Source organism: Plecotus auritus (assembly GCF_963455305.1).
Source record: "Plecotus auritus genome assembly, chromosome: 7".
Lineage (NCBI taxonomy): Eukaryota > Metazoa > Chordata > Mammalia > Chiroptera > Vespertilionidae > Plecotus > Plecotus auritus.
This window is the reverse complement of record NC_137774.1, coordinates 106,845,713-106,868,102: the sequence shown is the minus strand read 5'-3', so window position 1 is coordinate 106,868,102 and position 22,390 is coordinate 106,845,713. Positions and strand designations below refer to the sequence as shown.

Sequence of the window (22,390 nt, the reverse complement as noted above, 5' to 3'; positions counted from 1 at the left end):
TGGGGCTGGCTGGCCAACCTCCCGCGGCCCCTCCCCCCAGCCAGCCCCACCCCTGATAGGCCTCTCCCACCGCAATAGGGGGCAAGGCCAGATGGCCAACCTCCTGCAGCCCCTCCTCCAGGAAGGACCTGCTCGATGGGCCCCCACCACCCCGATCCACCTGCAGTACCTCCCCCGGCCAGCCTGGGCCCGATCCACCCCAATTGGGGCTAGGCTGGCCAGACCCCACCCATGCACAAATTTGTGCACTGGGCCTCTAGTATATAATAATAAAAGCATAATATGCTAATTAGATGGAACTCCCTCCAGACCACCTTCTGGAGGAAGCCAGGGCTGCAAGGGAAGCCCGGGTCCCAGGTGCCTGCCTGTGGCCAGAGGGAAGCCGGTGCTGGCAGCTGGGGGAAGGAAGGCCTACTCTTGCACAAATTTTGTGCATCGGGCCCCTAGTACTTACATAAGAAATCATAGTCCCTGGGTCTGTTTTCCAACCAGAACCCAAGAGGGCAATATTTCTCTCACACTATGTAATTACCATTAATTCTTTTGAGCACCCACAAATAAATCAAAACCAGGGCAATACTCTGGGTCTTTCCAGCAAATGCTAAAAGCTCAAAGTGTTCAACTATGGTTTGAGGTCCAGGTGCTCCTGGCTGTGCCACATTTCAGCACTAGGGGGCAGTATCCCCATTTAGAATCAGCTCACAACTGGCACACACCTAACAAATTTGTGTTGCTTTATTCTGAAAGGTAAAGAATTTTGTTTACTTTATCTTATCTGGGCAAATCCTGAACTTCTTAACTCCAGAGATTAAAAAGCAACAATGGAAAATGGAGCTTCAGGAAAAAAGCAAACCCTAACTGAAAGAGTAAAGTTTTCTTACAGCTGTCCGTTTTATCTTAAAACTCCAAGGTCTTCCCCCTTCGCCGGTGGTGGGAACAAGACCCTTGGACCTGTCTCAGGAAAATAGCACTGAGTTAAGAGCAGATAAAGCAAATAGTGCTCTGACAGATAAGAAAAGCAGGACAGGAGATTACAGGATGGGACTGTTGACTGAAAACTTAGGCCCTGTCATTAAACATGTTATTAACGAGCCCTGTTGGAATGTCCTGGCGGCTTTGTCCTCTCTTCCCCCTCACATGTGTAACCCCCCGATGTATAGTTTTTGCCTATATATACTTGTAAGACTGTCTGCTCGGGGCGCTACTCCTCGCTCGCGTGAGTCAGGAGTTGAGCCCCAGCGCGCTGGAATAAAGCCTCTTGCTGTTTGCATCAAGTGACGCCTCCTGCGGATGATTGGGGTTGCCGCCGATCCGTGAGATAGAGTAAGGGTCCCTTTGGGGGTCTTACATTTTTGGGGGCTCGTCCGGGATCTGACGACCCCCCTCATCCGCGGAGTCGACCTTGGAGGTAAGAAGGGGTACCCCGAGGTTGTCTGTCTTTGTCTTGTGTTTTGCTAGTGAGTCTGGTCCTGTGTGCGCGCTTTCGGTTTTGCAGCCGTTCGGCGACTCGTGAGAGTGGCCGAACAGTGGTTGGTAGACGTGCCTGGAGGGCCACAGGTTGCAGCCCTGGGGGACGCCCCAAGGGTGGAGGAGAGCCAGGGACGCCTGGTAGTCTCCTACTGTAAGGGCGCTGATCGGGTTCTACTGTTGGATCAGAGATTGTCAAAATCACGCCCGTCTGATTCTGTTGCGTGTTTGTGGCGGACAAGGTGGAGTAAGTGGGTCCTTGTGTCTGTAATATTTTTGTTATTTGTGTTTCTGACGACGTACGAACTGACGATGGGACAGACTATGACAACCCCTCTTAGTCTGACCTTAGACCATTGGACTGAAGTTAAGGGAAGAGGTCGCGACCTATCAGTTGAGATCAAGAAAGGTCCATGGCGGACCTTCTGCTCCTCAGAATGGCCTGCTTTTAATATAGGATGGCCAACAGAAGGAACCTTTGACCTATCTGTTATTTTTGCTGTTAAGGAAATTGTTTTTCAGAAAGAACCTGGAGCCCATCCGGATCAGCAGCCCTACATCGTGGTCTGGCAGGACCTGGTGCAAAATCCACCCCCCTGGGTTCGACCTTGGGTTGTAAAACCCAAGCCCCGGCCGGCCACTCAAGTTCTAGCCATCCAATCTCCCAGTTCTGGGGAGAAATCCAGTCACTCGGACCCCCCCAAGAAGATTTATCCAGAAATCCAGTCTGACCTCCTTCTCCTTGACTCACCTCCCCCGTATCCTCCTGCCCCGGTTCCAGTAGGGGGTCGGGAAGAGCCAGAAGCACCGCTGGCTCCTGCAGCTGCCCCCTCTGCTCCCCCTAACGAGTCTCTGCCGGGGCCTGCACAGGGCACCAGGAGCCGCCGCGGAATGACTCCCGACACCACCGTCGCCCTCCCCCTGAGGGCTTACGGGCCCCCGCCGGCGGCAACGGATGGTGGACCGGCTCCTCTTCAGCCCCTCCAGTACTGGCCTTTTTCCTCCGCAGATCTGTATAATTGGAAGACTAATCATCCTCCCTTTTCAGAGGACCCCCAGCGCTTAACCGGGCTGGTGGAGTCTTTGATGTTCTCTCATCAGCCCACCTGGGATGATTGCCAGCAGCTATTGCAGACCCTTTTCACTACTGAGGAGAGGGAGAGGATTTTATTGGAGGCAAGGAAGAATGTACCAGGAGCAGATGGACGACCCACCCAGCTCCCTAACATCATCGAGATTGCCTTCCCCCTCTCCAGACCTGACTGGGATTTCAACACGGCAGAAGGTAGGGAGCGACTGACAGTCTATCGCCAGACTCTAGTGGCCGGCCTCCGTGGGGCAGCGAGACGCCCCACTAATTTGGCTAAGGTAAGAGAGGTTATCCAGGGGGCCACGGAACCCCCGTCAGTATTTCTTGAACGCTTAATGGAAGCTTTCAGGCGCTACACCCCGTTTGACCCTACCTCTGAGGGGCAAAGGGCTTCCGTGGCCATGGCTTTCATAGGGCAGTCAGCAATAGATATTAAAAGAAAGTTGCAGAGAATAGAAGGGTTACAAGACTATACCCTGCAGGATTTAGTTAAGGAGGCAGAGAAAGTATATCATAAGAGGGAAACTGAGGAGGAAAAAGAACAAAGAAAAGAAAAGGAAAGAGAGGAAAGAGAAAGCAAAAGGGATCGCAGACAGGAGAAGAACCTGACACGGATTTTGGCCGCAGTAGTAGGTGAGAGAGGCCAGGAACAGACCCAGGGCAGGGCTAAAAAGTCAGGTAACCTGGGCAACCGCACCCCATTAGACAAAGACCAGTGTGCCTACTGCAAAGAAAAAGGTCACTGGGCTAGAGAGTGCCCTAAGAAGAAGAAGAACGGGTCCTCCAAGAAAGTGTTAGCTCTGGAGGAAGAAGAAGACTAGCGGGGACGGGGCTCGGAACCCCTCCCCGAGCCTAGGGTAACACTAAAGGTGGAGGGGAAGCCAGTTGAGTTCCTAGTAGACACTGGGGCTCAACACTCGGTCCTACTCAAACCGTCTGGACCCGTCTCCCACAAGAAATCGTGGGTCATAGGAGCCACAGGGCACCAACAGTACTCATGGACTACCCGAAGAACGGTAGACTTAGGAACGGGACGGGTAACCCACTCGTTTCTAGTCATCCCCGAGTGCCCTGCGCCCCTACTTGGGAGAGATCTCCTAACCAAAATGGGAGCCCAGATTACCTTCACCCCTGATGGCCCGGAGGTGACCCAAAGCAAGAGAATGACTACCACCCTGACCATACGCCTAGATGATGAACACAGACTTTTTGAGGAACAGGGAGCAGAGAAAAGTCACATAAATGACTGGCTGAACAGGTATCCGGGAGCGTGGGCCGAGACAGCTGGAACAGGACTAGCTGCAGAAAGGCCGCCTGTAGTCATAGAGCTTAAGGCCACTTCGACTCCTGTGGCTGTACGCCAATACCCCATGACAAAGGAGGCCCGGGAAGGAATTAGGCCCCATATCCAGCGCCTCCTTCAGCAGGGCATCCTAGTGAAGTGTCAGTCGCCATGGAACACTCCCCTGTTACCTGTTAAGAAGCCTGGCACAGGAGACTATCGCCCAGTACAGGACTTAAGGGAAGTGAACAAGCGGGTACAGGACATCCACCCCACTGTACCTAACCCTTACAGCTTGTTGAGCTCTCTCCCCCCGGATCACATTTGGTATACTGTCTTGGATTTAAAGGATGCTTTCTTCTGCCTACGACTACACCCTTCCAGCCAGAACATCTTTGCATTCGAGTGGAGGGACCCTGACTCTGGGACCACAGGACAACTGACTTGGACCCGGCTACCCCAGGGGTTCAAGAATTCTCCGACCCTCTTCGATGAAGCTCTTCACCAAGATTTAGCCCACTTCCGTGCCAGCCATCCCCAGGTAACACTTCTGCAGTATGTAGATGACTTACTACTGGCCGGGGCCACTGAGGAAGAGTGCCAACGAGGCACGGGACTACTGCTAGAAGAACTCGCCCGCTTAGGATATCGGGCCTCCGCCAAGAAGGCCCAGATCTGCCAAAAGGAGGTAACGTACCTGGGGTATGCCCTCAAAGGGGGGCAGAGATGGCTAACGGAGGCCAGAAAACAAACTGTGACTCAGATACCCGTTCCTCGCTCACCCCGCCAGGTGCGAGAATTTTTAGGGACTGCGGGGTTTTGCCGCTTGTGGATCCCCGGGTTCGCTACCCTGGCAGCTCCCCTCTATCCTCTGACTAGAGAGGGTGCCCCGTTTGAGTGGGGTGACGGCCAACAGCAAGCCTTTGATGACATCAAGAAGGCTTTACTGTCAGCCCCGGCCCTGGCATTGCCGGACGTAGCAAAGCCCTTTGTCCTATTTGTGGACGAGAGAAGGGGAGTAGCCCGAGGGGTGCTGACCCAGCCTCTAGGGCCATGGAAGAGGCCAGTAGCCTACCTCTCCAAGAAGCTAGATCCCGTTGCTAGTGGTTGGCCTGCCTGTCTGAGGTCCGTGGCGGCAGTGGCAGTATTAGTGAAAGATGCTGACAAATTAACTATGGGACAGAAGCTAACGGTCGTTGCCCCCCACTCCTTGGAGAGCATCATCAGACAGCCCCCTGATCGGTGGCTGTCCAACGCCCGCATGACACACTACCAGAGTCTCCTACTGAATGAAGACAGGATCCAGTTCGGGCCGCCTGCCATCCTCAACCCAGCTACCCTACTACCTGACACGTCCACCCAGGAGAGTGTGCTGCATACCTGTCAAGAAATACTGGCAGAAGAAACGGGGACCCGAAGGGACCTCCGAGACAAGCCCTTGCCAGACGCTCAGCTGACCTGGTTCACTGATGGAAGCAGCTACATAATAGAAGGTAAAAGGGTGGCCGGGGCGGCGGTAGTGGATAATGAGCAAATTATCTGGGCAAGCAGCCTACCCGAAGGGACGTCGGCTCAGAAGGCCGAGTTACTAGCTCTGACTCAGGCTCTGCGATTGGCAGAAGGGAAGAAGATTAACATCTACACTGATAGCAGGTATGCCTTCGCTACTGCCCATGTCCACGGGGCCATCTACCGGCAGCGGGGGCTACTGACCTCGGCAGGGAAGGAAATCAAAAATAAAGAAGAAATTCTACGCCTGTTAGAGGCCATTCACCTTCCTAAGAGAGTGGCAATTATTCACTGCCCCGGACATCAGAAAGGATGGGTTGAAGCCTTCCCTACCAAGAGGGAGACTGCTCAGGTGGTGGCCAAGAAAATACTAGAAGACATCTTCCCGAGATTCGGGGTGCCCAAGGTAATCGGGTCAGACAACGGCCCTGCGTTTGTTGCCCAGGTAAGTCAGGGACTGGCCAAAATCCTGGGGCTTGATTGGAAATTACATTGTGCTTATAGGCCCCAAAGCTCAGGACAGGTAGAGAGAATGAATAGAACTTTAAAAGAGGTCATGACTAAATTATCCTTAGAGACTGGCATAACAGACTGGACAGTCCTCCTTCCCTTTGCTTTGTTTCGGGTACGCAATACCCCTGGCTCCCTCAAGCTAACTCCTTTTGAAATTCTTTATGGGACTCACCCCCCACTCATTACCATCCAGCACCTCCCTTCCCCAGAATCTTACTCCTCTCAATCTCTGTACACCAGATTAAAAGCCCTTGAGACTGTGCAAAGGGAAGTGTGGAGTCGCTTGGCCGAGGCCTACAAGCCAGGAGAACTGCAAGTACCTCATCAGTTCCAGGTCGGAGACTCGGTGTACATTCGGCGCCACCGTGCGGCCAACTTGGAACCGAGGTGGAAAGGACCATACATAGTGCTGCTCACAACACCGACTGCAGTGAAGGTCGATGGCATCGCCGCCTGGATCCACGCTTCACATGTCAAGCCCGCGCCACCACCAGACCCAGCGTGGAAAGTGGAGAAAATGGACAACCCCCTCAAGCTCCGCATTCACCGTGTTCCTGCTCCTGTTGGCGCACCTCCCGCCGATAAGTAGTCCTAACCCTCATGCCCCCCAACGACTAACATGGCAGGTCCTCTCCCAGACTGGAGATGTAATATGGAGCACCACCAAGGAGAGCCCCCTTTGGGCCTGGTGGCCGCCCCTAACCCCAGACATTTGCGCCTTAGTAGCTGGATTAGACAATTGGGATATCCCCACCGTGACCTCCGAGGAGGCTCGCAACCCTTGGGTACCCTCAGACAGGCCTTTTGGGGGAGCAGAATACCGCCTTGTCGAGGGGTATGACCCAGGCTGTAGCTACCCACGCTCCCGTGACACTTTAAGCCAGACTCCTTTCTATGTCTGCCCCCGGGATGGGAGGTCAAGGAACGAGGCAAGGAGGTGTGGAGAAAAAGACCATTATTATTGTGCAGAATGGGGCTGTGAAACTACTGGAAATACTTATTGGCATCCCACCTCCTCGTGGGATCTGATAAAGGTACAGAAAAATCTTACGGCCACCAACTGTAACAATCAAGGGTGGTGCAATCCCCTAAACATCTCCTTCACGGAGAAAGGAAGGAAATCACAGGAATGGATTAGAGGGAGAACTTGGGGAGTACGTTTCTATATGTCAAGCTATGACAATGGATTTACCTTCTCTATCAAGCTTAAGGTTGAAACCCCGGCCGCCGTCCAGGTAGGGCCTAACCTAGTACTATCTGAACGACGGTCACCAACCGCCCATATCAGACCGCCCGTTCCCCGAGTCACAACAAATAGGCCTGATAATACAGCTCAGCTCAACCCAGTTACTGGCCTCCCCAGTCCCCGGACTGCGGGCTGCAGCCGCCACCCACCGGGGCCTCCTGCTGCCTCGGTCCCCGGCCTAGTAAATACACCCGAGATACCGAGCACAGGGCAGAGACTCCTTAATCTGATACAGGGAGCTTTCAGCGCTCTCAATGCTTCCAACCCTAACCTGACAGAGTCTTGCTGGTTATGTCTAGTGTCAAGCCCTCCCTATTACGAGGGGATTGCCTTCTCAGGGACCTTTAACAATACCACCTCCCATGACTCCTGTAACTGGGGGTCGAACAGTAAACTCACCCTTACAGAAGTCTCTGGGCATGGCACTTGCTTAGGTACAGTTCCTATAAACCGTAAGCATCTGTGTAACCGGACCATAGGAAGCCCCCAAACAACTACCAACTACTATCTGGTCCCCCCCGTAGGCGGATGGTGGGCCTGCAGTACAGGGCTGACCCCATGTGTTTCCTCATCGGTGTTCAACACCGCCAAAGACTACTGTGTCCTCGTACAGCTGGTGCCCAGAGTTATCTACCATGAGGCAGGCTCTTTCGAGGCTGAGTTCGACCTACGACCCCGTAGACAGAAGAGGGAACCGGTCTCGCTCACTTTAGCCGTCCTGCTAGGTCTGGGGGTAGCGGCCGGAGTAGGAACAGGGACGGCTGCGCTCGTTCAGACTCCTCAGTATATCGAGGGGTTACGGGCAGCTGTAAATGAAGATCTAAGAGCAGTAGAGCAATCAATCACAAAATTAGAAGAGTCGCTGACCTCTTTATCCGAGGTGGTACTACAAAATAGGCGGGGCTTAGATCTCCTATTCCTCAAGGATGGTGGATTATGTGCTGCACTAAAAGAAGAATGTTGTTTTTACATAGATCACTCCGGTGTAATAAAGGATTCCATGTCCAAACTTAGAGAAAGATTAGAAACGAGACAACGAGATCGGGAGGCACATCAAGGGTGGTTTGAAAGTTGGTACAGCCGGTCCCCTTGGTTCACCACCCTCATATCCTCCCTAATGGGTCCCCTTATTATACTGCTTTTAATTCTCACTTTTGGACCCTGCATCTTAAATCGCCTAGTCACCTTCATCAGGGAGAGAATAAGTGCTGTACAGGTACTAATGCTCAGGCAGCACTACCAGTCACTCCGACAGGGAGACAGCCTTGGGGAAGAGTATGTAAAGACAGAAGTTCCATGATTAGAACTTACCAAAAAGCAAATGGGGGAATGAAAGGTAAAGAATTTTGTTTACTTTATCTTATCTGGGCAAATCCTGAACTTCTTAACTCCAGAGATTAAAAAGCAACAATGGAAAATGGAGCTTCAGGAAAAAAGCAAACCCTAACTGAAAGAGTAAAGTTTTCTTACAGCTGTCCGTTTTATCTTAAAACTCCAAGGTCTTCCCCCTTCGCCGGTGGTGGGAACAAGACCCTTGGACCTGTCTCAGGAAAATAGCACTGAGTTAAGAGCAGATAAAGCAAATAGTGCTCTGACAGATAAGAAAAGCAGGACAGGAGATTACAGGATGGGACTGTTGACTGAAAACTTAGGCCCTGTCATTAAACATGTTATTAACGAGCCCTGTTGGAATGTCCTGGCGGCTTTGTCCTCTCTTCCCCCTCACATGTGTAACCCCCCGATGTATAGTTTTTGCCTATATATACTTGTAAGACTGTCTGCTCGGGGCGCTACTCCTCGCTCGCGTGAGTCAGGAGTTGAGCCCCAGCGCGCTGGAATAAAGCCTCTTGCTGTTTGCATCAAGTGACGCCTCCTGCGGATGATTGGGGTTGCCGCCGATCCGTGAGATAGAGTAAGGGTCCCTTTGGGGGTCTTACAATTCCTCCCAATTAGGGGATTTGTCCAATTACAGGGAAGAATCCAAAGAGTGCATAAAAGAAAATAAATGTCATTCATAAATAGTTGAAAAGACTTGCTCTCCAACTATTTTGAAAAAAACCCAAAAGTAGTCAGTTAATTCTGATTTTTACCTGAGCAATTAAAACTTGTGATTCCAGTGTAAATGACTATGTATGCAAAACTCAAAGCCTTTATCAGCCCCTGTTGTTCTTTATCAACCAGCTATCAAAACAAAACTCTGATTTTTTTCAAGAGTGAATTTCACTCAGACACTGAATTTCAAAGGGGAAAGTTACAGTTAAATGAAATTTCTCCCTGATACATCAGGACTTGGTTAAACAGAATGATTCTGTCGTAGGGGAGAAGGGAGGACAGGGGGCTTTTAATTAAGCTTCATTGCAGGAACCACAGGAAAACAGTCTCCCTACTTCCCCAGTGCTTGGAGAACATACTCTCATTTTTCCAGGGTATCAGGCCCTCTTCCGTGTCTAAAATTGCATCAGATAGGGGTCACCCAGCACAGCGCTGGACAGGCCAGGTTGCTCTTTAGGAAAGCTCTACTGTATCTTGGGAGAGTGAATCTGAAGTTTATGGAAAAGTCAAAATTTATAATACAAGGATCTATTTTAATTCTCAATTGAAATGGTTAACATTTGGGGGGCATTAATTTTCTGCTAAACATATTACTCATTTTACCTTCACAGCAACCCTAAATTCCAGAAAGTCATAATTTGCTCCAAGTCCTCCAGTTTCAGAAGAGTGGAGCAGAGTCTGACACCAAAACTCGCGTTACTTGCCTATCCTGCTGCCATTCTGAGTCTTACGAGTCAGAAAATGTTCAAGTAAGAGGGGCTTTAAAGGATCGTCCAGTTCAGTGAAACCGTGTCTTGAATTAAGCAGAATTTCAAATTTTTAAAAATATTGGACAGTTAACGGCTTTAGTTAGGTGGGGTGAGGAAGGGGACTTCCGGCCTGACCCAGGCAGCCTGGCCCTGCCCTCATTGTATCTTGTTCTGCTAACCCGGAAGCACACTGCTTTCCACCCAGCAAGGTCCAGGAACCACAGTTCTGTCCAACTCCCAGTTTGAAGAGGAGGAAACTGAAACTTAGTTACTATTCAGATCTTGCAGCTCCAACTCTGACACCAGAGACAGAGCTCTAAAGATTCCCAAAACATGGCACTCTGTCCAGTGAAGCTGTGTTTAAAAGCACAAGAGAATGAACAGAAAATGATCCCTCCCAGGTGGTATAAAAAAACTTCAACAGGAAGAACTGAGGCCCTATGTCCATGAAAGCACAGCTGACGCCTAGCACACAGCTCATCTTCTGAGTGGAGAGCAATTTGCTCGATATCATGGCAGTTACATTAAACATTAACTATATGCCAAGCACCAAGGCTGCTGCCTGGAGTTCTGCACTGTATTTACTGAACAGCAGTACTCAGCACATGGGAGGCGGGGTTGGGGGGGTAGCCACTGCCTCTGCCCAGAAGGAGTGCCTTTGTCTAATTCACACAATGGTGTCATCTGCTCACCAAGCTGTGCACCGCCCACCAAGCCAGTGTCTGTGAGGAGGAGCATGCATTTTCTAATTCACACAAAAGCACCACATGGGCTAGCTGAGGCCTGGGTGGTGAAAATGCCTCACATAGTTTGTCGGGTTTAATCCTCATCTAATCACTAGAACCCTATGAGGTGGCTCCTGTCGTGCCCATTTTACAGCTGAGAAAACTGCCTTCTTCTAGATTTCCCATTTTACACAGGCAGTCAGTGGTAAAGCGGGAATCTAACCCAGCTCTCTAGTGCCTATGCCACGACGCTCAAGACGTCCAGGTGCAAACAAGCGAAAGCTCTATGGCCACCAGAGTCAATCTGGCCCCACCACAGCCACATACAGTCCCAGTGAGAACAATTGGATATGATCTTCCAAAGTCTCTAAATGTACCTGCCTCTCCAGCTATATTCCAAAATAAAGACATAAAACAGCATTAGCTATTTCATTGTGGAATATTACATAGAAGCATATGAAAATGTAAAGTTTAAGGAATAAATTAAAATGATTCCACTCCTCTGATCACCTCCCAAGTCGAGAAATTCCCAGCACTTGGAATTCACCTCTCATCAGCTCCTTCCCAGTTATACCTTCTTCCCTCAGCCCTAGAGGTAACACTCTCCTTTTATAATGGTTTGTCTTTATATTTTGACTAGTGGCCTGGTGCACGAAATTCGTGCACGGGGGTGGAGGGATGTCCCTCAGCTCGGCCTGCACTCTCTCCAATCTGGGACCCCTCGGGACATCCCTCTCGCAATCCGGGACTGCTGGCTCCTAACCGCTTGCCTGCCTGCCTGCCTGATTGCCTCTAACCACTCTGCCTGCCAGCCTTCTCGCCCCCGCCCCGCCAGCCTTCTCACCCGCCTTGCCAGCCTGGTCACCCCCAACTGCCCCCCTGCTGGCCTATTTGCCCCTAACTGCCCCCCCCCCGCCAGCCTGCTCACCCCCAACTGCCCCCCACCCCGCCGGCCTGATTGCCCCAACTGCCCTCCCCTCCTGGCCTAATCACCCCTAACCACCTCTGCCTCGGCCCCACCACCATGGCTTTGTTTGGAAGGACATCCGAGAAGGTCTCCCAGAAGGTCTTCCAGTCTAATTAGCATATTACCCTTTTATTAGTATAGATAGAGGCCAGGTGCATGGGTGGGGACCAGCTGGTCTGCCCTGAGGGGGTCCCGGATCAGGTTGGGGGTCCCCTTGGGAGGCGGGGCCGCCTAGGCGAGGGGCTGAGGACAGTTTGCAGGCCGGCCAAGCCCCCGGCTTTGTCCGGAAGGATGTCCGGAAGGTCTCTGGAAGGTCTCCTGGTCTAATTAGCATATTACTCTTTTATTAGTATAGATACCCACATATACATTCCTAAATGATATGGTTAAGGTCACTCAGTAACTATTTATTAAGCATCTAATATGTGCCAGGCTCTGTTCTAGGCACTTAAAATAATAAAGATGCTTCCCCTTATGGGGCTTATGTGCTAGCAAATTTGTGTCTGTTTTCCAACTTAATATACTATCACAGACATATAGCACCGCATTTATTCTGCACACTGTGAGATTCATTCACTTCGTTATATGTAGTTGTAATTTATTTTCACTGCTCTCTATAGTAGCCCATTGTATAAATGTTTTATAATTTATTTCTTCATTCTATTACTGATGGACATCTGAGTTGTTTCCAAGTTGGGATTATGAGCTTTTTGTACATGATCCAGACGGACATGACCATGAAATCTCTAAAGCATACATCTATGAGTAGAATTGCGAGGTCACTGGGTATGCAAACCTTTAAATTTGCCTGATAATAAACTATTATCCTAACATGGTTGTACCAATCTACCCTCTCTCAAGCTATGTATGAGTTCCTATTGGTCCATAGCCTTACAAATACTTGGTATTGTTAGACTTTAAAATATTTGCTAATTTGATGTGTTAGCAAAATCTCAATGTGATCTTATTTTGCATATCTCCAAACATGGTTTGGTCTTTTAGATTTCCTCTTTTGTGATGTGCTGGTTTCAAGATTTTTGTTCACTGACAGCAGAGGAGTTGTGGGTAATAGTAGAAGCACATGAGCAAACCTGATCCTGAATATATATCTGATACTTCTGAAGACTCCCAGTGTACAGGTTAAAGAGTCATTATACTTTAGAAGTTCATGTTGGCATTATGACAGTTGTATCAAAGGCTGATCGGGTCTGGAATTTGCTGAGCACCTACTGTATACCAGACACTTTATGCCAAGCAGGCTACAGAGTTAACTTACCTCTAAAGTTTAATTCTAAGATAACTGTTAATAGAAGCAATACAAAAACCTAAGGCAGCCGTGGGCAAACTACAGCCCGCGGGCCGGATCCGGCCCGTTCGGCTGTTCTATCTGGCCCGCGGAGCCGAAAGAGCGGAGGGTTCTCTTGCTCTCCCCTCCGCTCCTTTACTTTGAATTTATATTAGTTCACACAAACACTCCATCCATGCTTTTGTTCCGGCCCTCCGGTCCAGTTTAAGAACCCATTGTGGCCCTCGAGTCAAAAAGTTTGCCCACCCCTGAAGGGCAACTTTTTACATCTAATCCAAGATATTGGTCTAGCTAAAAAAATAAAATTGTTAAATTACCAGGAAAAAAAACACAAAAGTAAAGAAAAATCTCATTTCCTCAGTCTAACATGATCAAAAGAGATGCTCAAGTAATTGAAAGGAACCAACAAGTAAAATTCCATTGGGTGGGAGAATTGTAAAGAAACCCAAGGGCTTCTAGAGAAACTGGGACTTTGTGAAGTTTGTTCCCAGTTTGTGAAGATGGGAGGTAATTATCTTTGCCAAGTTTACTCCCTAATACAGGGGTGGGCAAACTTTTTGACTCGAGGGCCACAGTGGGTTCTTAAACTGGACCGGAGGGCCAGAACAAAAGCATGGATGGAGTGTTTGTGTGAACTAATATAAATTCAAAGTAAAGGAGCGCAGGGGAGAGCAAGAGAACCCTCCGCTCTTTCGGCTCCGCGGGCCAGATAGAACAGCCGAACGGGCCGGATCCGGCCTGCGGGCCGTAGTTTGCCCACGGCTGGTCTAATAGGTAGCAGTTCTGCAACGTGAATGCAAGTCTACCCACTCAAACGTTCACATTGCACCACAATCCCAAACACGGTGGATTAAAAAAGCAAGCCCTCTGAGGTTCAATAGTCTGTTCTATGCTTCGATGTCTCTGGGATCTCCTTTCATTTCTATTACCCCTAAATCAAACTATACTAGTATATAACTGAGATACGGAGAGAAGGCTAACATAGACTGAAAACCTTTTCAGTTTCATAAATAGCCTTTTCAAGTATAATGTAATTTCAGTTCTCAAACTAATTACAAATGACCTGTAGACAGGTTGAAGGACAAGCGAGGTTATCCTGGTTGAATTAAAACTGTTGAAACAAAAAACTATTTGGGGGAATTAGGAAAATTATCTCAAATGAAACTCAAATGAGACTATTCACACATTAAATTAAAATATTTTCTGAAACAGCCCTGGCCGGCTTGGCTCAGTGGATAGAGCGTCAGTCTGTGGACCGAAGGGTCCCAGGTTCGATTCCGGCCAAGGGCACATGCCTGGGTTGCGGGCTCGATCCCCAGTGGGGGGCGTGCAGGAGGCAGCCGATCGATGATTCTCTCTCATCATTGATGTTTCTATCTCTCTCTCCTTCTCCCTTCCACTCTGAAATCAATAAAGAAATATATTTTAAAAAAATATTTTCTGAAACAACATATTTTGGGGTAAAGAAAAAAAGTGAAGATTACTATGGACTATGAACAAGGTCAGATTTGGGGCACTGTCACCGAAGTACACACATCTCTACTAATGACTACACAAGGTGCACTCTGTAGATAATGGGATTGTCCCTCGCTGGAATCTATAATTCCATCCATTTTAGAATAGATTTGAATCTGAAAACTGCCTACAAATATATCACCAGATTCCTTGTCAAACCATTTGAATTGCCAACTTCACAGTTTTAGTTGCCTTTGAAAATATTTAAAAGCTGAGTCTAGTAACTATATTGAAAAGACTGGAAATTTCTCATCTTCCTAATTCACTATAGATTTGTTCAAAACTCTATGTGAGCCTTGAAGGCTTTCAGGGGCAGGCAAGTTATGACAACAGGAAAAGACTGAAATGGCAGAATGCATGCCTCACCCAAAGACAGGCATTCAAGTTTTCTTGCTTTTTTACAGGATAGGTATTTTTCCCATTTACAGATGAGGAAACAAAACATATACAGACACATTCTTCCGGGGTGGCCACTTTTAAAGTCCTTACCAAGGACATTCTTTGAAGCATTATTTATAAGAGATAGTTAGAAAATCTAACTGTCCAACAATGAAATTCTATGTAGTCATTAAAAACTTGTTTTTGAAGAAGTAATGATAGAAACAATATTTCAATTATTGCCATCACTTTATTTGGCAAACATTGCTCTATATTTAAATGGGTTAAACCTTCATAGGAAAGTTGGTTAATAGCTCAACATTTAGATTTTTGGGATAAGTTTTGAGTTCAAATCCCAGCTCTGCCACAGATAAGCTTTGAGATCCATGCAGGTTATGTAATCCTGTGGATGCTCAGTTTCCTCGCCTGCAAAATGGGTAAAGTCCTCTTCAAAGTGTTATAAGAATGAAAATAAGATTGACATAAAGCAATTAGCATAGTTCCTGGAATACGGCAATCAACAGATGGTAAACTTTTGAAATGACAAATCCTATCTAACAAACCTTTTAGCTAATTGTAGCTATATTTTACAATTAACTCACTGTATTATCAAGGACTAAGGCTCAGGATTAGGCAAATTCTACTCAAGACACAGTCCGGAAGATACATGCTGAGATGTAAAACAAACCATGTCGGCGGCGCTGCCCTATGACCCCTGCACTGAATTTGGGAAGTCCAAACTCTCTCTCTTATGCAGGCAGACCTCGTTTCATTGCACTCCACTTTATTGTGCTTCACAGATGAGTTTTTCAGAAACTGGAATGAAGACCCCGCCAACAGCCAAGAGATTCCGACTTGCTTTATTGCAATACTCGCTTTATTGCAGCAGTCTGGAACCAAATCCGCAACATCGGAGGTATGCCTTACTCAGACTGTATGACACAGCATTTTGGAGAGCTTCAATTGAATGTTTGCCCAAGGATCCACGCTGATTCAAAGCTTCCTTAAGAAGTAATTTTGGCCTTACCTGTAAATATCCTGGGGCCTACTTCCAATCACAGATCCCATTCCAGTTGAGCCTGATACATTTTCACCAAAAAATAATTTATGTTCTGGTACCTCCTCTCCATTCCCTGGCCACAGGCAGGGAGGAATCCTTTGATTCTCTGAAGCCCAGCTGCTCCCCTGACGGGAGATCAGCAGCATTGGCTTCACCTGGAGCTGGTTAGAAATGCACTCTGCAGCCCCTCCTCAGCCCTACTGAGGTACACTCTGCATTTTAACAAGATGCCCAGGTGACTCATATGCACGTTAACACTTAGAAGTGCTGCTCCACAGTGCCTGCTGCTTCTTAATTCACAGACCATCTGCAGGTTCCAGGAGCCAAGGAGAAATATATCATGAACCAACTTTACCTGAGACTCTGACACTTGACACAGGCCACAGAAGTCATTTTCTTGCATATTTTATGAGCGCTTGTTCACTGTTAAATAAGAAATACACCTGGACTATATTACCTTGATTTCACAGAAAACTGGATTTAATTTTTATCTGATTGGCTGAATTATGCCTCAAATTAATGATTCATATGTCTCTCCAGTTTGATTTTGGGCATTATAGCAAATAACCGCAGTTGAATTACATTACGTATGATTTTCTGGGGAAATTCTGTTTTCAAATATATTCTCACCATTTGTAAAAGATCTCTTAGGAGGTTAAATCTGATTTTCAGAACTGCTCGTAATCTATATGTGTAGCCCCCATAGAGTGGCTTAACACACCAGACACGGTTACGTCCTTTGTCTACATTCTCTCATTTACACCACTAGAACTAGTTTGCAGATGGATGAAGCTCACAGGTTAACAACTTATCTAAGATCACACATCCAGTTAGTGACAAACCTCAGATATAAATCCAAACCAAAAATCCACACTAATCATAACTAGTATGTTCCTGTGTTCCCTAGAATGCTCTCTCTGTGATCCAGAGTTAAGTGGGCACTAAATGATGAGAACTACAAAAATCAAATGCCTGACTTTGCTTAACAGCATCACATTAGGCTATTTGCTCATGGAGCCCTCTGCTTACCCCCAAACCTATAAGCCAATTAGGTCACCTTTCGATGAGTACTACAACGTACCAACCTTTACACTTTAAAAATGTTTTTAGAATTCCCTATTACTAAAAAACTTTAAGGCATATTAGATATGCTCCAAGAAGGAATTCAAATGCTTGCATGTCTAAGTTATCAGAGGAATTGGTGACCCACAAAATTTTACCAAGAAAATAATTTCTGAACTACAATTTTTCCATATTGTCGCAAGTGCTTTGCTTAAACAAATGGAGGGGCCTTCTAGGGTAAAAGGAATCCAAACAGGGAAAACAAATTAAGGAGTTATTTTTGAAAATATACAGATATAATATATATCATTTTGAAAAGATATAAAATACTTTTACAGAAGCTAATAGTCCTTACCACCCAACCTAGGAAAGAAAGTTAGAAAACCAGGTTGCTCCAAGTCTTAAGATTACAGGACAGGTATACTGTTCCAAAGGAGAGCAGCTCTACCCTTAGAAGACTTGGGCCTTAGGACACCAAGCCTTACAAGAACAGAAAGACCTCCAGAGGCAGCCATGTAACCTTGCTAGTCAGTATGGACTCAACCTGCATTTGAAACAGGTGCCAACATAAACACCAAGGAACTTTTTCTAGGTTTTCCAAAAGCAAGCAGTGCTGGCATTTAAAAAATAAACCATTGAGTTCAGATAAGTTACACAAAGAAATCAAGGGGGAAATGAATTTTAAAGTATTTTTAAATTATCCACAGGCAGGCAGACTGTTGTCTAACTCATGCACAGCACATGTCAACTTATTTTCATTTGGACGATATTCTACAATCTTACTTAGCATGCAGGCATCTGTCTGGTCAGCCCTTTAAGGATACTGTTTTCTTAACCACAGCACTTATTCTTCCCTGTTCCGAAGAGATTTCAGACAAGAGGTGGCAAACTCAGGAAAACAGCAGCTCCACTAGCCTCAGATTGGCAGCATAAAAGAACTAACCAGGAAGAGAAAACCAGAAAGCTGGAAGGGAAAAGGTGCAGGCTTTCTAAGTCTTCTGTTTTTAACATTTCAGGACAGTATAAATACCCTTATCTAAGCAGTCAGCACAGTGGCCAATAGCCTCCCGTCTCCCTCTAATTCACCAAGCCCTCCCCGCTTGTGCAGTTATTCTCCATTTATGCCCCTGCCCCCCAACCACCACCAGGGCCTTGCTTTGCCCTCTCTGCCCCAGGAAGATGACCCCTGCTGCCTGTATCTCTAGAAAGCCCTTGCTGGCTGGCTTCCAGCAGGGTTTGGTCAAAGGCTGCAGATCAGAACAGGTGGAGGCTATTTCTTTCTCGCTCCCTCCATCTTGGCACATTTATAGAAACAGCTGCCTCTGTGGCAACCCCAGCTCCCACCAAGCAACCCTTTCTTAAAGTTCTCACTCTGAGATCTATCCCGTCGCCCTTTCCCTTGTCCTCCATGCTCTTCAGGCTGTGGCTAGTCTTTCCCCAGCTCACCATTGCTTGCTTCGTCCTTTAAGGTTGCCCTTACCTCTAAGCAATCCTTTCACTTTTTAGTTGAACCATCCAGGGTGAATTATCTTTCCTTCCAGAAATCTGACTAATTCACTATCTCAAAGCCTTTGTGCATTTGTGTGCTCATCTACCCAGGGAGCTCTTCACTTACCTCTTTGTACGGCCAGCTGTTAGCCATCAGCTGTCAAACTTGTCTCACCTCCTCAGAGGGGATTCCCTGATCACCAGCTCTAGTATTAGCTCCCACCTTATATGCTCTGAAGTCCCATTTTTATCATCTCTCCTTCGTAGAAATTAAGCTCTTAAAAGCAGGCACCCAGCCACACCACTGTCTTGCTTACTTTATACCCAATTCACAGAACAGTGTCTCATAAAGAGCAGAGGTTAAAAACTTTTGTGAAATGAAGTAGTTCCAAATCAAATTTTAAAAACTTTTAATTCCTTCAGGTTTATTTTTAAAGCAAAAGAAGACCCCCAAGTCTCAGGATGTTAATCCCATAAACACCTTTACTAGTAAAATGAATGCAAATTTACCTGGTAGAGCATAATTTCTTGAGTATTCTTGCCTGTAACACTAGTTCTCAATTGTTTTCTGTAGCAATACAACAATTGATTATATTCCCTCATGGAACACACTCTTCAAGCCTAACCAGATGATGGGCTATGGGACAAGATTTAACAGGACCAGATTGTTTTTAATCCCCAGGAGATAGCTCTGGCTCTTACTACTTTCAAGAAAAGCAACAGTGCCCCACTGTGGGCACTGACCTATGAACCAGGAGGCCATGGTTCGATTCCCGGTCAGGGCTCAAACCCCATCATTCGGCTTAGTTCTCTCTGATCATTGATGTTTCTCTCTCTCTCTCCCTTCCTCTCTGAAATCAATGAAAACATATTTAGAAAAAGAAAAGGAACAGTAAGTATGAGAAGTTATTATACAGTATCATAGGGATAGCCCACTGCGGTCCACAATGAACCACAACTACCAGAGCCCCATAACCCAAAGTATAAACGTGAACCTAAAGGACCACTCAATCTGATCAAAATGTGATCCATTGTGAATCAGAAAAATTAGACAAACTGATGAATTGAAGTAAATTAGTTTCATGTTAAGCTTCTCTAAATGATCATTTCCACAAGAATTAAAGCTAATCATTAAATGCCCAAAATAACTTTATATAAACTTTACCTCTAAGTTAATATATTCAGCTAAACATCTTTTCATAATTTGCTTCCATTTTTCATATAAATACTGAGAATTTTTAGAATAACAATTTCAATATTCCACTTGACCTTTAATTTTTATTAAAAATGAAAGAAATCCAGAACTTATGTACAACTATACAATGTTTGAAATAGCTTTCCTATTTCTATTTAAAGCTTTATTTTTTTAAATGTCTACATGATATGTGCTTACACGGGCTTGAGACTATCAAACTTGACCACCCAGTGACGTTAGCAGTTTTATTGCACAATGATCCACAGAACACTGCATATTTGTTTAGTTCAGCCTATATCATAAAGTGCTAGTCATCGGTGGGAAAGTAACACAGCCTACTAAACAATGAAATGCTCCATGATATTTCCTATTTGGGTTGTGAGAGGGAACTAATTTAGTGCTATCAGCCCGAATAACAGATTTCCATTAAAAAATATGTAGTGCCAAAACCGGTTTGGCTCAGTGGATAGAGCGTCGGCCTGCGGACTCAAAGGTTCCAGGTTCGATTCCGGTCAAGGGCATGTACCTTGGTTGCGGGCACATCCCCAGTAGGAGGTGTGCAGGAGGCAGCTGATCGATGTTTCTCTCTCATCGATGTTTCTTACTCTCTATCCCTCTTCCTTCCTCTCTGTAAAAAAATCAATAAAATATATTTAAAAAAAATATGTAGTTTAAAAAAAGGCCTAAGGTTTTTGTTAGTCTATGAAAATATGTCACAAGCATTCCAAAATTGTAAGTGCTAATGCATAACAGTCTAGTTTCTAACATTTTAACTTAAAAAAAAAACAACCCAGTTTAAATAAAACCTAAGAAAAAGATGTTTCAAAAATGAACGTAAAATTTAGATAAAGTCATTCTTCAAATGAAGAGAACTTTTAAAAGGATTCAGTCATTATGATTTTAGTTACTACTCCTAAACAATTAAATTTGTATTTTTACTTATTATTACCAATGCTCATTACCAATGAGCCACAGAAAATGCATACAACTGACCAGTTAGTTATTCCACATATTATATTTAATAACACTAAAAATAGATCATGAACTCTTTAAAAATGTAAACATAAACCAGGACAATCTGATATGTCATATTTGTGCCTAAAAATGAAAATCACAAGACACAGTAAGAGGGGATAAAAAAAAAGCAAACACAAAATGACCAATATCAATATATCTTCACTAATATTTACAAAAAATAATTACTCAACATAGGTGCAAATATTTTCATAAAGCATTTTTATGAAAGACAGGTTTTCCCAGACAAGTTTATCTAGGGGGGAAAAAAGTGATTAAAATGAAGAGCTACATGTGTTAACCACTAACTTTGTGTTTCCTGCAAGAAACTATGTTTACTACACATGCACATAAGGGCGTTACAACTAAGAAAACACTTTTACATGTCCTCAAGAATAGTTTATGATCTTTAAAAAACACACAACAGTATTCATTTTCCAGGCAAATATACTGCTAATATTCTTTACACATCTCAAAATACATAATTTTCCATTTAAATATATTACCATTTCTATGGCCTTTCCCCCCTGTCTGTCTTTGTTTTTCTTTTAAAAACAAATCCAAGACACAACGTTTAGTACTAACTTCTATTCATTAGGCATTTAAAAAACACCTTCTCTTAGGACACAAACATGATATAAAATTGAAAAACCAAACATAAAAGCAACATAATAAATACATTTGTATGCCTTCCCCCCAAAAGGAATGTAAGTACCAGCAACACCAGCTAACATAAATAAATTAATTTCATGTTCATAAAAATAAGACAATCCAGTTAACTATTTCAGTGTGTCTTTTTCCTGTTATTTGTGAAAGGCAGAAGAGTGACATGGAAGAGGCAAGGCTGTTTAGGTTTTCTGTGTTTTAAGAAGAAACACACACAAAAAACAAGTGTGGCGACAGAATACTTAGATGATATGTAATTAGTTACGAAGGTAAACAGCCAGGCATTGTTTTGCCTACATTTTTCCTTCTAAGTCACATCAGATGCTTAAACTACATGTCCTCTTGGTATTCTAGATATTTTGCCGTGATGGGTTCTTCAAGTTGAATACCTCCACTGCCCATTAATGCAAACGCTGGATACATGGTGCTCGAACAGTCCACCTGGCGCTCATAAAGGCATTTCATGTGATCCATGTCATAGAAGCCCACTTTGCCTTTATCATAGTCGAGGAAAATCCCTATACTTGTTGGCATGGGAAGAACTCTATTTTCAGCTTCATTAAAAGTAGGTGACTTGGGTATAAAGAACTTCTTCATGCCTATAGTAACTAATGTAAAGCGTTGTGAAGAATCAAAACAGGCATCCTCACTTCCGCTGTCATGTCCACTGTCTTGCTCATATCTAAAACACAACACACAAAGTAGAATCTTATCTGTATCATTATCTATAGACCTTCAAGCATCTGTGAAACATTTTACAAGACAATATACACTGATTTAACATTAAAATAAATTATATATCAAAAACTTTCTATTAAAACAAGAACGTAAGATTACACATTACCATTCAGAATTATACAAATACACCCCAAATTCTGTCTTAAAACATCATCCACTCTTACCTAGATAATACACAGATGAGAACCTAAAAAATTACTTGTGCCTATCAAAAATAAACAAAGGGGACAGGGACTAAAGGACTTGTCAAAGATTAAATATTTATAGCACACAATCATACACAAGAAAATACCAAACCAAGATGTGTGCCTTAATCCAAGGATTACAAACTAAATAAATAGCATTGCATAATAATGCAGGAGAAAAAG

The 22,390-nt window shown here is 45.4% G+C and overlaps 1 protein-coding gene across 2 annotated transcripts in view; it reads right to left on the bottom strand.

The window, feature by feature from the left end:
• Nucleotides 1-19,677: 19,677 nt before the first annotated feature.
• The window catches only part of TRIM36 (tripartite motif containing 36), a 39,991-nt gene continuing 37,278 nt past the window's right edge, over nucleotides 19,678-22,390 (bottom strand). For both annotated transcript variants that reach the window (XM_080680296.1, XM_080680297.1), the window contains exon 10: nucleotides 19,678-21,966. In XM_080680296.1, coding sequence (XP_080536422.1) covers nucleotides 21,615-21,966 — 352 coding nt within the window. In that variant the 3' untranslated portion in view covers nucleotides 19,678-21,614. The remainder of the gene's footprint in view (nucleotides 21,967-22,390) is intronic.